This window comes from Asterias rubens, chromosome 19, assembly GCF_902459465.1.
Source record: "Asterias rubens chromosome 19, eAstRub1.3, whole genome shotgun sequence".
NCBI classification, from domain to species: domain Eukaryota; kingdom Metazoa; phylum Echinodermata; class Asteroidea; order Forcipulatida; family Asteriidae; genus Asterias; species Asterias rubens.
In genome coordinates this window covers 3,633,015-3,651,684 of record NC_047080.1, presented here as the reverse complement: position 1 = coordinate 3,651,684, position 18,670 = coordinate 3,633,015, and the positions used below count along the sequence as shown (strand labels likewise).

Here is an 18,670-nt window from a genome sequence, read left to right as displayed (position 1 = left end):
AGCTACACTGTACATGGTTCCTTTTATACCAGTCTCACTACCAAGGGCAGCGCGCCGTATCGATACCTCTCGTCATTAACCTTCTTCTGGAAGGGATGTACTGAAAAACAACGCTGATTGGCTCCCAAGGGTGACTACTTTGCGTGCACGCTTGTTAGAAACTTTTGAGAGCTTGAATGGCGCTTGAAGAACACTCAGTACACGCTTGTCAAAATGCAAGTATTTTTTCGTAATTCCGGTTGAAATGAATCATGTTTTTACTATGTGGGAATCACGGAACACTCAGACTTATCTCCCATTACATTGATATGCAATGGTCGCAGTCTGTCCATTCTTGTACGGCACATTTTTGTAGCAAGATGACACACCTCTGGAATAAGAGATTACACGATCCTGGTAAAAGGGAGATTATGAGCAAAAATTCCAGTGCCTTTTATCTCTATTATAAGGGGGAACTATGCGTAGCATGGTAGGTGAATGCCTGCGCTTGCTACACAATTGAATCACTGACTAACTGACTGCCAAAACTTCAGTGCGTTTAAAACAAACTTCCGTGGTCAATTTAGAAGAATTTGGCGAATGAGCACAGAATTAGTCTGTAAATACACCTGCTGTCTATTTCACAAAATTCTTCTTAACTTAGGATTAACCTTTAGGACGAGCTAAGTTTCATAACCATAGACACCATAGACAATAGGACGCACTTAACCCATCCTAAGTTAGGGAGAGTTACTCTTCCTAACCAGAGATAGGATTAATCCTGAAGCGTTTCATGAAATTGGCTGCTGTATACTTATAACCTCAATAAAACCATGTAAAGGCTGCTCTTTTCCAAGTGCCTGTAGAAATCCCCTCTTTGCAAATTACTGGCTCTCCCTGTTGTTATTACCCTTGTGGGGGTCAGTAGTTCTTGTCAATATGACGGAGACCACGCTATACGCTTTCACACTTCAAGCTCGCAGAGTGTCTCCTGAAAATATGGAGTGACAGAAATCTTCAGAAGAAGCCTCCTCCTCGCTGGAAGGAAAAAAAAAAGAAGTAAAACTAACGGTGACGCATATAGAGGACGCATGGGCTGAGTCACTGATGGGGAGAGGAGAAAATGTGCTGGCCGCTGAATAAATGCATAGTACTTGTCGCCTACGTAGTGGGGCTTGCAGTAGAGTGATGTTGGGTTTACTGTGGGATATGTACACGTATCTGTGTGTTTGGTTTCTACACTTACATGTACTGGAAGCGCAGGGCCCAATTTCACAGGGCTGTTTAGCGGAAAATTCTGCTTAAAAAATTTCTTTGCTAAGCAAAACTTGAGTGGGGCACCAGTCACAAAAATGTAAACTTAATGTCATTTTGGCTGGTTACCTATTTTTGTTGAGCATTATTTTAGTTGGTTCTTGAGTCGGAGCAATGAACACTTGATGCTAATAATGTATAATTTTGGCGAGTAACCTCACCAGTTCTTTTTGTGCTTACAGGCTTTATGAAATAGGGCCCAGTTGGCAAATAAAATTTGCTTATAACCACTGAGCAGTGCTATGAAATTGGCCCAGGCCTTTTTTCCTAAATTAATTTTATAATATTTAGAGGTTCCCAAAGAGATTGCTCTTTCACATTGGTCATGAATGTATCAGAAAACCTTTATCATAGTTTGTTTTCTGTTTCTGTTTTTGTTTTTTTCACTCTTGTCTCGAACTGCATGGATGAAACTGAGACTGACACAAAAATGACCTGGCTCCATTTTCTGTTCTGAACCGAAGAAGCAAATCATTGATTACTCACTGCTTGATAAAAGTGGATCAGGAATGATAGGACATTCAACAAATGAGGGCATTCTAAAAATAAATAAAAAGGCAATGGCGTTCCGTCTATCATCCCACACACTCTGACTTGCAAACTCTTTCATAAAATTCTCTTTTCTCTTGTGAATTGTACAGCAACTGCCCCCTTGTTTGATTGTCTTGTTTTTAACCTTATTAAAGGCACTGGACACTTTTGGTAACTACTCAATAATTGTTAGCTTAAAAACTAACTTGGTAGTGAGCAAGTGAGAGCTGTTGATCGTATAAAACATTGTGAGAAACGGCTCCCTCTGGAGTAACGTAGTTTTTGAGAAAAAGGTAAATTCTCAAGACTTCAGACTGAAGCCTTTTATTAGGCATCTGAAGCACATGGAGTTGTACAACAACAGTGTTTTTCTTTCATTATTCTCCTGCAACTTCGACGACCAATTGAGTCCAAATTCTCACAGGTTTGTTATTTTATGCATATGTTGGGATAGACCAAGTGAGAAGACTGTTCTTTGACAATCACCAAAAGGTGTCCAGTGCCTTTAAGGGAAAACAGCAGTAACTTGATAAAATCCTATAGGGAAGGAAGGGGCATCCCAAAGGAGGTCATATCTTTTTTTTCATCGACGGACATTAAACGCGTTATAGATTATGTCAACTATTTTGACTTCTCTCACGTTAAAGGCAAATCGGCTGACCCACTTTTTTTATTTTAATTTTCCTTACTCGAGGGGGGCACAATGTTTGTCGTTGGAATACAACACCAAATATTGAAGCCGCTGCATTTGGATTGATGGAAGGTTGAGTTATAGATCGTGGGCAATGACTGACATAATATGAATGCTAGCTGTGATTGCCTAACCTCTCTTTCTGAAGGAGGTTGTCCCTAATGTAGGCTATTTATACATACAGGGATGCACAAGGGATCCATCATATGTATCGCTTTATCTGACAGCATTTTTTTTTGCCATGACCTCGGCATGAAAAAACACGTGTGAAGGAAAAGAAAAACCACCAAGGTGTGTTTCATCACACCTCATACAATATCCATGACTGGTAATAAAATGCAAAGAACACATGGGACTCACACACAGGGGCTTACATGAAGTCCAAATAAAAATAAAAACATGGTTAACGTCCCCCCTGCTTCCTTTCAAGACGCTGGCCTCCTTTTTTCTTCTTCCTTTTTTTTTTTTACTTACCCATTTTTAATTGTTTTATTTTTTCTGATAATAAAAAAACGGGGGAAGTATATATTTAAATGATCTCAGCCAGAAAGAAAAAAAAAAAAAAAGTCTTTTGAAAAGTAGCCCCAGTTGTTTGTCTTAATAAATGTGTCGAGTGGCTAGTTTGACAAGAAAAGAAAAAAGACTGGGAAAAAAAGGCCATTCTCCTTCCTTTTTCCAAAAAGGGAGGACACTAAACATGTTTTTTTTTCTTTCGCCTTATTCCTGTAATTAGAACGCTGTCTTTCACACACAAACAAGAATTCTGTTTGATATCAATTTAGTAATTATTAAGGTAGTGGAAACCGTCCATGGACAAAATTTAATATGGTCAAATAAGTGTTGCCTTGTCCTGTCAGGAATTGTAGGTTGGAATAGGGAAGCCAATTAAGATTTAAAGGAATTTTTAATCTCCAAATCTCAATAGTGATAACGGCATTTTTGTTATCCAACATATTCATTATAACAATAGTAACAGTTTGTAATTTTTTTTAAAACCATTACTGGTATTATAAGTTATACATGCTAAAATAGACGATTTTTTTTCCCCCCCGTGAGATTGTTTTACTCATTTCTCAAAAACTCACAGCACCTTAGCAAGTAATATTTTAAGGGAAGCTTTCTACCATCATTATCTTCAAACCATGTAAATTAATGTAAATCTGTGGACATTGTTATTTTGTGTCCTACAAAAAGTACCCAAACCCTTTAATGACTGAGTGTTTACCTGAGACCCAGAACCAAATTGTACATCAACCCACAGTGTGTTTTAAACAGTTGCACCTCACGCAGGTAATAATAAATAAATTCAATTGCTTTAATTCCTGCCTAATCTTGTCATTAAATTCTAATCAAATTAAAACCCACTATCAGGTGACTTTGGTTAACGGGTTAAAACACAGTTATCTCTCATCAGTCCATTAGTCCTAAAGTAAATCCATATGTAGCAGGGTAATTCACCACCATGTACCCGCTTGATGATGGGTATTAGCGCTAACTGAATAGAACACCCACTAGTAATAATGAAACGGGTGATCGCAATCGTTTATGTACACACATAATCAAATTGGGCCAGTCTGTTGTATTGGTTTTATCAAGCCGTTTCGAAGGACACCAAAGCATCAGACGCTCTCATTGCTCAAATTTTATTAAGTGCATTAAAATCACCCCTGTGGAACTGCGCCAAATAAATCAAGCATTATGTTGGGGAGTACCGTGCACACATGGGGATAATCAAACAAGACCTGGATCAAAGAAAGAAAAAAACAGAGACAAAGGAAGAAAATAAATAAAATCGGCTCACTGAAATCTTCTTTAAGGTGTTTCTCTGCTCCTCTACGGAGCTGAAAGCATTGATGATAAGGATCTTTGTTTGCCAAGAAAACCCTTGATGCGTGCCACAGCCTCATAGCGAGTAAATTTACCGTCTGAAGGCTTTTCCCCTGGGTATTATAGCGTACACGTTCCCCCCACCAAAAATATTAAAAAGTAGGAGGAGAAATTATTTTAAAGGAACATTCCAGAATTGGTTTTGCTAACGAAACAGTTGCTTTATGTAACCCACCATATATATTTACACTGACAAAACTGTAGAAGTTGGAGTGTGATCGTATCCATCAGGGTCACAAGAAAAATAGTGAAAAAAATATAATAATTATAATAATAATTATAATAATAATAATAATATCAAAGTCTTATATAGCGCACGTATCTACCAAACAAGGTACTCAAGGCGCTGAGTATATACAAACTTTCAGAAAGATAGGTTATTGCAGTGATGAATTCTGAGACCCAATTATTTAGCACCTTATAAGGGTTTACAAGGTGCTACGGCGCATTAAGCAGCCACAACCAAGAACACCGGGGCGAACCCCTTCTCTTTTCGATAAGTGCACTGGGTTCTTTTACATGCGTTACACAACACATGGGACCAACGGCTTTACGTCCCATCCGAAGGACGAAGCAATGGTTAAGTGTCTTGCTCAAGGACACAGTGTCACGGCTGGGGATTCGAACCCACACTCTGCTGATCAGAAACACCAGAGTTTGAATTCGGTGCTCTTAACCGCTCGGCCACGACACTTCCACAATTTATGACATCAATGCAAAAAAAAATAAATAAATAAATAAAAAAAATAAAACACCCACTGAGTTATTAACTCCAATTGCGAATTTAGATTATTTATTTATTTATCATCTAATATGACATTTCAGGCAGAAATATTTCAAGGGATGTTTTCTACTATCATCATCATTAGACCGTGTTAGTAGTAAATCTTTGATCTTCGGGATTTTGTTTCTTACCAATTCTGTTATGTTCCTTTAAATGAAGAGCATTGACCGTTGAAATTAAATTTTATCGGCATGAATAACTCTTGACCAGGCATGGTTTAAGGGGTTAACTCCCCTTGTTATGTTTGTTTGGGTTACAATAATGAATAGGGGATATCATATATTAAATAGAAGTGTAATAAGTCGCATTTATTATTCTATTGGATTTCCCAACTGGAAACAGCCCCAATAAATAGGACAGTGACCACTAGCATGGTGCAGTGCCTTCATTCTACCCTTTTATTCAGGCATGCAACTTTCCAGCTGATCAGCTGATTTCCTCTTATTCTTTTTAAAACAGTACCATAGAAAACTGAAAAGCACTGTTCTCTAACGTTAAGTGTGATCGGACATTTTCTCTTTTTTTTTTGCAATTAGAAAGTTGCATATCTGGTAATTGGAATTTTTTGTTTATTATTATGCAAAATTTTTGTCATCATTTCAGTACCAATATCTTGTTTCTTTTTAAGAGCATATAGTTGGAAAGTAATGTTCATGATAAAAGACGGAGGCCTTCTTATATAGCCCTAAAATTATATAGTCGCTCAGTGACGCTCATGGTGCTCCAACATTATAGTATTACCCCTTCAGGATTAAAAATGTATTGCACTCTGTTCTTTTACTCTTGGAACAACAACATTGGTGGAATTACACCCTTTTCAGGCATGTGAAAGCACGAAAAATGTGTGCGACAAGGGTGCGCTTTCATTATTCTCTTGCAACTTTGACGACCAATTGAGCCCAAAGTTTCATAGACTTGTTATTTTATGCATTTGTTGGGATACACCAACAGTGTGTAGTATTATAATAACATAGAGTTCTGGCTGTTTTTTACGGTGCAATGCGAAGATGCAGCTTGACAAAGCATTCTTATGATGAATTCTGAATCCATTTCTCAACATCCCCTAAGTAGTACACAGCAATATGTCAAATGATTCTGTGGATATTCCCAAATGAATGAGTTCCATTAGTACTCCAGGTTCTCAATCGTAATTACCTGCATCCATGTTGAAATCATGTCTCCGACTACCCCTACGAAGTCATTATGTTAAAGGAACACGTTGCGTTGGATCGGTCGAGTTGGTATTTGAAAAGTGTTTGTAACTGTTTGTTATAAAATGCATATGGATAGAAAGATGTTATAAAAGTAGAATACAATGATCCACACATACACGCCTCCAAAATGCACGGTTTTCCTTTTACCTCACAAAGTAAAAGGAAAACCAAGCAATTTTGAGGCAAATTTGTGTGGATCATTGTATTCTACTTTTAAAACATCTTTCCAACCACATGCATTTTATAACAAAAGGTTACAAACGGCTTTTTATAGACCAACTCGTCTGATCCAAGGCAACGTGTTCCTTTAAGGAGAATGGACGAGAAAGTATAGATTTGTGGCCGTAGTCCCAAATGTTCACTAAAGAGTCTGTTCTCTGACTTAATTATCTCCCATCTTGTTTTTGTAAAAGGTTCATTAGTCTATCTTATTTTGAGTCCTTTTCAAACAACAGCCGGTTGGTCACATTTTATAACTATTTTTGAGGAAAAAAAATGTAGGCATACTTGCAACATTGTCGAGTACAACGTCAGTTTGCTCAGGCAGCTATAAATTGTCTTACTGAAGTAAAACAAATTTGTAAACTGAAAGTTGACATGTTTTCAGCTGTGTTTTGTTGCATGTCATATGTTATCTTTCAGTTTGGAAAGACATTAATTTTCTAGTTGAACTACTATTCGTAACAAATCTACAGTTGAGTGTAGATTCATGAAAATAAACTACACTTTCATCAATAGAGTGCATCACAGAAATAGTTTTATCATTGTGAAACATTGTCCTTTCAGATAGACAGATAGAGCAAAGCCTTCATGGAGGCGTATCCCAATCCAGAGCACGTACATGTATGCTTAATACCAGATTGCTCTTAGTAATCAGAAGAAATCGGATGTCAGAGAGGCGTTTCGTCGAAAAAGCAATCACTTTTTAAAAGTCGAACAACTGATAATATTTCTGCCTTTGTGTTTTTTCTTCCAGCTTAAGAACAAGTGAAACCAATTATCTGAATGAGGCATTCTCCTTCTACTCAGCCATACGCTCCAGAGCGTATTATTCAAAAGTAAACCGAGAAAAAGGGTAAGTTTACATTATTCCTAAATAAATCAAGAAAAAAGGGTAAGTGTGTATATTCCCTAGGTACTCTCAGTAGTAAGCAGCTAAAGTCTTTTCTCCATGATCAACCAATTTGAGTTTGTATAGGATGTCTAACTGCATCAATCCTGCTTAATGAACCAATGTGAGTTTGTGTAGGACCTCAATCTTCCCAATTCAACCAAGAATGATGAGTTTATGTATAGGATGTAGGATCCCTACTGGCCCAAGATGATGTCATTGACCACCATCTTTTATGAACGTGCACCAGTAAGGCTATCATTGGCTGAGAGTTGTGCGCAGCGTGGCGTCTGTGAGCGTGTGCGTGCATGTGCCATATAAATCAAACCCAAACATGTAGGTACCTATATATATGATCATCTAGGATTTCTGCGTGCTTCGTTGATGCACCTGTTAGAAGCACATACGACCTATCCTACATTATGACTATCTTTCATAGCAAGATAGTGGTTATTCCATACGACCGAGAGGTGAAAAATATATTGTACAAGTAATCGATAAATTCTGAGAATTAATGATCAATATATTGATCCCTTGTAAATGGTTCTGTATCAGTATAAACAATTATATTAGACTTGTGATAAAGTACCACAAAGAATTTCATTCAAAGCAAACAACTAACTATTGAAAGGAAAAATTATTTTGCTGAAAAAGGGTCTTAAAGTTACTTCCCAAATGTTCACGTTTTCTATTTTAAATATTTTCTTTCACATAATCAAATAAAACCTGCCAAGTACAGTTCACACAAAACAGTAGCAGTAATTAGTATCAGTATGTATCCACAAAAATAAACCATCTAACACTAATTTTTAAACACATTTAAGCGTTAAAACATTACGGTATTTATTCCCATCTAAAAACTAATTGGTTCATGAAAGCTTGGGCTGTCCATGTAACTAACTACGGGTGAAATTTAATTAAAAGCAAAGTGTTTGAGCTCACTGTAAATAGAACATAGTAATCCTATCTTGTAATGAATTAAACTGAAGAATAAAAGACCCACGCAGGCAACTGTTATCATCAAATAAAGCGTATGGGTGATTGTTGACCGCTCTAATTTATACAGTGCTCAATTTCAATAGTAGAGCTGCTGTAGAGCACAAAATGTAGCTAAGCAACACAAAGGCATGCAAATGCAATGAAGAAGGTTTGCCAATTGTGTAAGTCTGGTTTTCGATTAACATCCATCACATCCAAAGTCTTTAAATCTGCTTCAACAGCAAGCTCGGTTATAAAAAAAAAACACCTTGCAGGCAATTTCATATCTGTTGCCCTGGTCTCGGCTTTGGTTCCCCTATTTAAAAGTTCCCCTCACTTTGACACTATCCAGTGGAAATGCCCTCTGCAGAATGAAAATGGCCTTGCCCTCTTAGAGATTTCATTTCCGGGCCTGATGAGACAACTGCATGAAGTTGGGTCTAGTTTATATCAGTGTAGTATAGTATGCAGGCCTGATACTTCACGGAGGCAACAAAGGCAGATGCCTCTATACACCCTGTTCATTGCCTTGGTGCCCTTGACATTTCCAATAGAAGTTTACAATTTCCTCATATAGTGCCCTTTATCAAGGAGAAAAGGCCTTGGTGCTCTTGCCCTTTCAAAATCGCAGCAGTAGGCCTGAGTATGTATACCTTCACTCATTCATCATTTTGAGGATTGCCAGCCTTGGCTTTTCCTTTTTCCCAAGCAAGGTGATTATTCTATACGTGTATAGAACATTCCATTAGTAAATCAAATGTACTACCGCAGGAATTTTCTTAAGTGGGCACAATAGTACAGACTTATATTGGGTGCATTTTCCTCCGTTATAGCTCTGTGGAGAAAGTTCAAGGCCTAAAGATGAGAATCTTGTTTGATAAATGCATGTTTGCATCCATCTTGTGAAAATCTTGAAGCATATTGCTTTAAAATGTTTTTCTTTGTGACATCCTGTTAAAAAATAATCTTTTCGTGTTTGAGGAGAGCCATTTGTGAAAGGGATTTGTGGTTGTCTTCCTCGTGGACTTTACTGTGATTAAAATAAACTTTAATTCCAACTGCATACCATTAAACTAAATAATACTGTCTGAAGATGGAAAAATAGCGATCATGCAAAATGTGATTGCTCATACCAAGGCTGTAAATTTACACTGTAGTGCATTTTGGCAACCTCATTCTTTAAAAAAAAAACTACACTAACAAATTAACAAATACAAAAATTCACTTCAAGTTTTAATTTATTTCAATATTATGTTAAACAAATTGATTGTATCATACGCCAATCCAATTTATATTCATAACAAGTTGCTGCAGGTATTTTTTTCTTACAAGAGTTTTGCATAATATAGAATTCTAAAAAAAGGATAAATTTCTTTTCCAACACGCGACTTATTAACATGTTAAACCATAGAGTAAGGATAGCTAGATTGTTAGACCAGACCAATGTATTGGGAATCTTCCTGCCCATCAAACCACACTTCGTCTTAAAGAACCCATCAAACAAGAGATCAGCTTTTCTACAAATGATCTTCAAGATAGCCCCTGAATGCAAGTTTACTGCCCTCAAAAATGAAAAGAAATAGGTGTTGCCAATTTGCAGTGCTGTTTTCTTGCGCTTAAGAATTATAATTTGATTTGCTGCTCTAAGAAAAAGAAAGAAAAAAAGCCTGACAAACATGTTGGACATTTATTGATAAAGCTAGTCCTATCATCAAATACACTTCTCTTCATAAAGTAGTGCCAAGGAGGAGCCTTCTTTGCGTCTAAGCAGACGGGCAAAGCTCACAGCCGACAAATCAATGAACACATGAATAAACGTGGGTCAGAGATATATATGAGGCTGCCTAGCCTAACCGTTTTTTTCTCCCGTTTTTTTTTTGGTGTGTGACGAGAGTGTGTTGGTAAGGACGGATCCGGACACTGCGTTTGCATTACAGCGCCAATCTTGAAAAACCATCTGTTCCAGAAACCTAGATCCATCACAAGCCATTTATCGCGATGACGAGGGACTGTATTCGAGGGATTGTACGTGGCGTAATCTTTGCTGGCGTACTCTTTCTCCACGATCGTACTGGATTTATGTTGGGACACCCGGAGACACGTACCGGTCGTGACTGCCCTGTTGTGTGGTCAATCAATGCAATTATCTGCAAACATTTTATGCTCACACTGTTACATGTACTCCCAAAATATGATGTTAAAATTATTTATAAGGCTCTTTTCAAGTAAAATTCATCCTGGGGATTTTTCCCGCACCGCTTTGTAAAGTTACTGATGGACTGTTCAAACATTTTGACAGCTGATAATAAATGATAGGCCGCTGGATGCCTAACCTACATGGAATATTTATTGGTTTGTAAGTTGACATGTGCAATGAAAGTAATGATAACATTTAACATGTATCAGTGCAACTCAACCCAATGGTTGTCACTGTGTATTATACCCTTTTAATGTTTGTTTTTTAATGAACTAAACCAATAAATATAATACAACAAATATTTACTCCATTTGATGTCTATGAGGTTGGAACGTGTGCACAATTACCCTTCCTGTAATGCCATCCATGTTTCTAAAATTTCCTCCCCTCCCTACTTTTTGTGCTCAAGCAGCTCTTAAATTCGGCCCTGGTGTGTACAAGTACAGCATACTATTGTAAATCTTTCAATGCTGTTTGTCGTACTGTACAAAAATCTAATCTAAGATGGTTAGAAAAACAAAACCGTGCTCTCTAGCTTCCAGACATCTAAAAGTAATTCATGAAAGGAAAAAACCCACCAGCAGTTCCTTTAAATTTCGTACCCTCATCAAGAATAACACCGGGCAGATCGTACTGAAACAAACTGTGATTTTGCCCTCATTCCACCAACTAAATCAATAGTCCAAATGGATACCAACTTGTAAAGTGGACCTCTAGGCCATGCATTTTCTGTGTATGGTATCTACTTTACGACCACAGCATTCATCGTTTTTGAAAATCCACTTTGTCAAACTTCTTCAGTCAACGTCTAAAGGTGTTTCTCTCTTTTTTTACTCTCGGTCCCCGTGCCATGAATCAAAGGCATAGTTACATATGTAGATGACAACGTTCCTTGGAGCCCAACGGGTACATAATCAGAGATTTCCCGCACAATTTAAGGTGACAAAGAGTGGGAATTTCCTCTGTGAGGCGCTGAGCTGTTGACAGTTCTCTTCAGATGAAAAGTTGTGGATCCATTACTTGTCAGAGAGGCAGCGCTTTTTACCTCCCGGCGTTTTGTCCAATCAGTAGCTCTCGGAACAGTTGAAGGTGTGTGTGAGCACACGCATTCTCATTCATGTACAAGTATGTCGTGTTAAAGTTCTTTACAAGTATTGACACATGAGACTGGCATCGTGTAAAGCCGTTAAATCAGAAAATATTTCTTAAATAAATTTGATTTGCTAAGCACAAGTTAGCATGGAGCCAAAAGGCAATGTACTTGACAGGGTGTTTTGGCTAACAACCCATTTCTGATATGAGTAAGTCATTCCTCTGCTTAGTGTTCTACTTACCAATGGGCCAATTTCATAGATCTGCAAAAAATAATGCTTAATAATTTGCTGCTAAGCAAAAGTGGGCAGGATACCAGTCCAAACTGATGTGACTTACTATTTCAGCTGGTAACCTTAGTCTAGTAGGCACAATTTTGTTGCTACTTTTAGTGCTTTTTTTTAAGCAGCTTTATGAAATTGAGGCATGGTTTGCACTGTGTACAGTGTGAAAATAGTCACCAGTGACTGCACAATACAGTTTCCACATCTTCTACATGCACCACAAGCCTTCTCAGATGGATCACCATTAACGTTCTTAAAGGAACACGTTGCCTATGATCGGTCGAGTTGGTCTTTGAAAAGCGTTTGAAACCAATTGTTATAAAATTGATATGGTTAGAAAGATGTTTCGTTTTACCTCGTCGACTAACACGGTCGGCCATTTATGGGAGTCAAAAAGTTGACTCCCATAAATGGCCGACCGTGTTAATTCGCTATGTAAAATGAAAATCGTGCAATTTTGAGTGATACTTGTGTGGATCATTATATTCTACTTTTAAAACATCTTTCCATCCATATACATTTCATAACAAACGGTTTCAAACGCTTTTTTATAGACCAACTCGTCCGATCCAAGGCAACGTGTTCCTTTAATAGAAGAAGTTATAATCTATTCACTCTAGTACGAAGGTACTGCACGACTGTGTGCCCTCATGTGCGAGCAAAACAATTTCCGATACAGAGCAATGACAATAACTGCAGGGGTCAATTCAGCTCATTACTTGACTCACTCTGTCGGACACAAGTGTGATTGGCTTGAAAGACTGACCTTAACAACTTTGATTATCTACGGGATTAATGAAGAAATCTTCATTTCTTATGTCTTAGTCTCTGAGGACTTGATGTTATGTACGGTTTAATTACCCCCGCCATTCAAACTTGAAGGGGCCCACCTTACTACTCTAAGTGACCACCTTACTCATTCTTGTTTTGCCATTTTCACCACATTGCTCTGGAGACTTGCCATTTAAGGAAATGTTAATCAAAATTGTACAATTTGGGGTCATTTAAGATGTTTCCTTTACACCTCTATGTGATAAGAAATCACAATTTTTGAGTTTGTAGATGGACTTGGCGTGAATATAGATGAGCCTTGATTTCTTGTCAGTTTGGAGGATGCGTAAATTTTGCTTCAATCATAAATTTGATTTGTTGTCGTCTCGCTCAGTTCATTGTAGCCAGGGGAAACACTGGTCCTGTGTTTTGCAATATTGAATCAATTAGGATATTTTATGCATGAAAAAGCTTCCGTTCATTGATAAAGAGTAGACATTTACGTGTATCTAATTACTCTGTCAGTGATTTATTCAGTTTGTGGTATCACCAACATGACCAGGCGTACATTTGTTCTGTGTGATTTCAGAATGAAAATGAACAATAGCGCATAAATGAGTATTGTGTATTGGGAACTGTTTTGTGTCCATGATGTAAGTTTTTTAATGGGATGTCTGTTTTGAAATCCTTTGCACTGTTGTCTTGTCTTGTCTTTACTGCACAAACCGTCACCACTGGGCTGTATAAACGTGCGGACTCTCATGCATGCATGTATTTTGAGACCAACCACATTTGTGTTCATGGGATTGCTTATATTTTATAAACATTTGAACAGTGTCTGAAGACTTGTTTTCACTTCTTGGGGAGGTGGATTCAAACTTCATAGTGTCTTTTTGTGATGGAACCGCTCAGTATGTATACAGACTTTGACTATTATCCTTTTTTAGTGGTACAGGTGTATACAGACAAATTTACCCAAATGTAAAAGTGTCATAGTCTTGTGTCTGCCATATCTCAAAATGGCTTGTGAAATTGGGCAAAGTTGCCTATTAAACTGCCTCACCTACATGTAGCTCCAACATTCATGTAATGCTCATTACAGGAAACATTCTTGCATTCTTGGCTTACACAGCCAATGCAGAAATCTGGCGCTTACCATGTAAGCGGAATATGGTGACCGTGTGTAGAACTTTGATAGACAGAGCCATTAGACAGAGTGCACTGTTTGGTTTGGGGTATAAACAGACAAATTTACTCAAACCAAATAATAGTGTCGTAGTCTTGTGTTCGCCAAACGGCTTTAAATGGAATTGGACCAAGGTTGCTTTATAGACCCCCTCACTTAGTAGCACCAACATTTATGTCGAGCGTAATGTGCCATGACGGCGCGGGTGCCAAGACACGAATTGCGCTTCATAGCGTCTTGTTTCTTAATCCCCCCAATGTTCAATCATGTTATGGAGGTCAGATCATCCGGCCGAGAAATTGTCACAGCGATGACACACCGAGTCTCTCCAACTGTGACAATTGCATGCCTGGCAGATAATATGGATAATGCTCATGTGCGGAAAGGTGTTCCTGCTCTCAACCGTTTCATCTCCCTGCTTGGGGTGGGGAGGGGGTTGGGGGGTTGGGAAGGGGGTGGGGGGGCCTTTTCACAGTTTTTAGCTAGCAGTTCGTGATTTGGGAATCATAGGGATCTGCATCATACGCATGAGACTTGGAGGGCGGTCGGTTCTAAATCTGTCTGGGCCTTGTCACTCGAGGCAACTTCATGGCAACCAACGGCAGTTCCATTCCCAAGGTTTGCATGAAAAAAAAAAAAAAAAAGTACATATTTTGATGGGATTCAAAACCCACAACCCCTACATTCTAGAGCTTGGACCAATAACAAGGTTCTGCTTGCACAGTCTTGGGGATAAAGGCGCCATGGGGGGATTTTTGAGAAAGGAAACCTTGACTGATTGAATGACTTGATTGAGACTTGTGCACTGCTGTAATGCAAGAACCACGGATAATTAAAGTTTGTCTGGGAGATTAGTTATGGAGCCCCCAAAACAATCTTGAATGATTGTTGCTGTACCCGCTGCTACAAAACATAGGATTAAAACTGCCTCTATTTACCGAACAATCTCATGTTTGAGTTGGTCTGACACTGCTCTAGAATTGCAACAGTTTTGGGTTCGAATCCCACAGAACTCGGGGAAAGTAATGAGTATAAAATAAGGGTAAAAACCAAAATTAATAATCTTGAATGAGTGCAGAGTCTGAGCATGTTCAAACAAGCTTCAATGAAAATAGTCATCATAGGAACCGTATAGACTGTATGATGTGTATGCCTCCACATCATATAATTGCAGGCTCATGAGTAATGTATAAAGCTGTGAAATTACACATTATGTGAAAAAAAAAGTGAGTGAGTTTGGCCTTGACAATTAACATAATCACTGAACATAAGTTGTGCCACACACTGCTATTAAAAATGTGCATGATTGATATTGTTGAATGGAATGACACCATATTGCTAAGGTCTATGGTCAATGACTGTAGGAGGAACATCTGATGTGTACACGGCAAGCTGTTGTATTGATCACCCTGTACGTCATTAAAGAAACGATTCTAAATGAAACTAACGCTTAGCTGTAGCAGGTAATTAGCAAAGCTTGATACCACATCACGCTCAATGTAGCAATAAAAATGGTGCTTAAACTCATCTGACTAACAAGGGCCTTCACAGTTACGTTTGCCAGTGCATATAGGGTGCTGTATACTTGTTCAATCTATAGACCAATCCGACGAAACAAAATTGGTTCTGCCTCTATTGAACAAATTAACAACCCTGTGGTGTCTTTATCTATGCACTGAAGACACCGTAATTGGCGCGCGGTGCTCAACACATGCGCGCCCGGTGCTTGCCTGAATTGGTGTATTGCCTACTTGGTCCTATGTATCTCTATGAAGTTCAATCTAACCCCCTTGTCCTTCTATAGATAATAAACACAGGTACAAGATTGGTGGTTAACAAAAATATATGGTAACAGTCTGGGCCCAATTTTATGGGGATAAAAGCACTGTATACTCAGTACTTTCCCGAGCTCTGTAAACAAAATTCACAGGCATGTTATTTGGAATGGGATTCAAACCCACAACCTTTGCAATTCTCAGTGTCTTACCAAATAGACAACCAAAAAAGGTTGGTAAGAAACAGTTGAGATTCAGCAAGGTGATTTCATGAGGTGATGAAAATCTAGGCTAAATACAGTGTGTCTGCCCGATCGGCAAAAGGAGTCTGGACAAGAGGATAGTAACACGATCCTGTCCATCAAATTTGACTTTAATGGAACAGCTGCTTCTCAAACTAATTTTGTTCCCCATTTTGAAATAACTGCAGACCTTTTCCTGTCATCTGCCAAACAAGATTTGTCTTTGATCTGCTGTGATCGGTAAAAATTGTCCTGGATTCATCTGGCACATGATATATTAGTGGATTTTGAAGAGCCTGGGCTTGGTTATGAGAGAGAGAGAGAGTGAGTTTATATCGCTGGCACAATCTCACTCGTTCAGTCCATTCATCAATAACCTCTCAGCAGTATACCCTGCGTTATTACACTCTTACAGCATCAATTTAAAGGAAGGGTTTCCCAACACTCGCAAACTGGAAATTGTCATGGGAACTTGCCAGTTCTATTTAGGATAATAAGCCATTAGTAAATTAGATTTTAATAGAAAGTCTAGAGTGGAATCCCCCCTGGAGAACTCTCATTCAGAATAGAATTCATAGAAGTTAAAGATGGTGTTGCTAGAACACTCAACTTGATTGGGGGCAAATTGTTTGCTTTTGTAACAACTATTACGCAGTGGCTGATTTACCGGCTACAGCTAATGCCTATGGCTGGATTACTCCCTGTTATCATGTGTTGATAATAGGATGTTCTTAGTTACACTGTTAGCAACAGCCATAGCCAGAGCTGTAGCCTCCATTTTGGATACAGCCAAACAGATTGTGAATACCTACCTATGTTTATATTTGGGTTTGCGATATGGTAACACCATGTGTGTATCTACTTGCTGGGTTGATGTTCTTTTGAGTACTTGTCTTGTTAATATTGAACAGTACCAAGGAGTAGATTTTTTGGAATTCGGGAGGCTTCTCGGGAGGCTCCTGCTCTTTAACTACATGTACTACATGTACCTGGGCGGAAAGTAGCAAATCAGCCGGGGTTGTTACTTTTGCTTTAGATGATTGAGGGGACTTCTCGTTATTAACTTCTCGTTACTACAGCGGAGTGAGTTCTTAATTGGTCTTAATACCTAGTAATTTTGACTCCTGATAAGTGTGTAAATATTAAAAGGGTACCATTCTTCACTAAGTTCAAACAGGATTCAAACTGCCTCTAGCTGCTGGGCAATTTTAATGGTCTAGTGAGTAAGACACTGCTCTAGAATTGCAAAGGTCTTGGGGTCGAACCCCAACCAAAATCAATAGTTCCTGGTTGCTATGAACAAAACTTGCCTGAACCACTTATGGCCTCTATTCCAAATCTAGGTTTATTCTACAGCTTCGACTTGGACTGCATTATCAATTTTGGAGGAAATTGTTTTCGCAATGTACTTCATCAACAAACATAGCCTGGGCTCAATGTCACAATGCAAATAGATTCTTGAGATGAGTTGCCAATATCACCATAGTGATTTTTATTTTGATGTCACACTTTGCTTTGCAATTAAGATTGATACACTGTTGAGATCAATCTTAGCTCTTCATTGAAACCGGCCCCCTGGAGCAAAAGCCTGAGCTGAGGGTTCGTAAGAATCCCTCATTAGTCAGACTGATTTTCAGTCTGAGAAATTAAATGTGGCAATACGTACGACCAGACACAATTTGAACTCACAGGTTGCTTTATTATTGCCAAGGTAAAAAAAAAAAAATCATCAAAATTTGTCCATCAAACAACCACTTAACGCCAGGGGCTGTGTTAAGATTTGTAGGATGCGCGGTCAGGGCTCGTCGAAACAAGCATTCGTAATGAATTGTGTGTGTTGACCGGTTGAAGTGGTAACTCGCTCAGAAGGCTCATTGTGTACCGTGTAGCACACATGCACGTTGTAGGTCTTATGTCCAGGGCCCAATTTCATAGAGCTGCTAAGCACACAAATTTGCTTAGCATGAAATTTCTTCCTTGATAAAAACAGAATTACCAACCAAATTTCCATTTGTTGCACATTGCTTGTTACTGGTATTCAGCTGTTGTTTGCTTATCCTGAAAATCTCGTGGAAATTTGGTTGGTAATCCCGTTTTTATCAAGGAAGAAATTTCATGCTTAGCAAATTTTTATGCTAAGCAGCTCTATGAAATTGGGCCCTGGTTACAAACAGGAACAACAGGCGCTGGAATCAATGATCCAACTTCACTCTTTACTGGAGATGTCTTTGTAACCCTGAATTGCAGACCTTTGTTCATATCTTGCGTGACATGTTCCAATTTCAATAAACTGAATCTAGACCACAATTTTGTCCATTGTTCTTGGCACTTAAATGAGTGTGAGATTCCAGGGGCATCTATCAGAAGTGCTTTAGAGCTTTGGGACAGCCGAGTCATGCTGAACAATGAGGACTTCCGTGCAAGTTTTCCCATAAGAGAACTGCTCATGAATCCTAGAACCTAACACTACCATGTTTGTTGCCTTTCACACCATTTTGTCAAGGTTTCATTTCGGCATCACCTACTCTTCCATAAACAAACAAATTCAGATTGGAATTTTGAAAAATAAATACCGTTGGTGGTACTGTAAACATTTCAAAATAGCCGGATTACATAAACCATAATAAATCAATG

The 18,670-nt window shown here is 38.5% G+C and overlaps 1 protein-coding gene across 1 annotated transcript in view; it reads left to right on the top strand.

Annotated features, from left to right (window-relative positions):
• Nucleotides 1-18,670, top strand: part of LOC117303053 (protein SCAI-like) — a 77,804-nt gene that overhangs the window by 22,497 nt on the left and 36,637 nt on the right. The window contains exon 4 of the mRNA XM_033787106.1: nt 7,377-7,475. Within this exon, the coding sequence (XP_033642997.1) occupies nt 7,377-7,475 (99 nt within the window). The remainder of the gene's footprint in view (nt 1-7,376; nt 7,476-18,670) is intronic.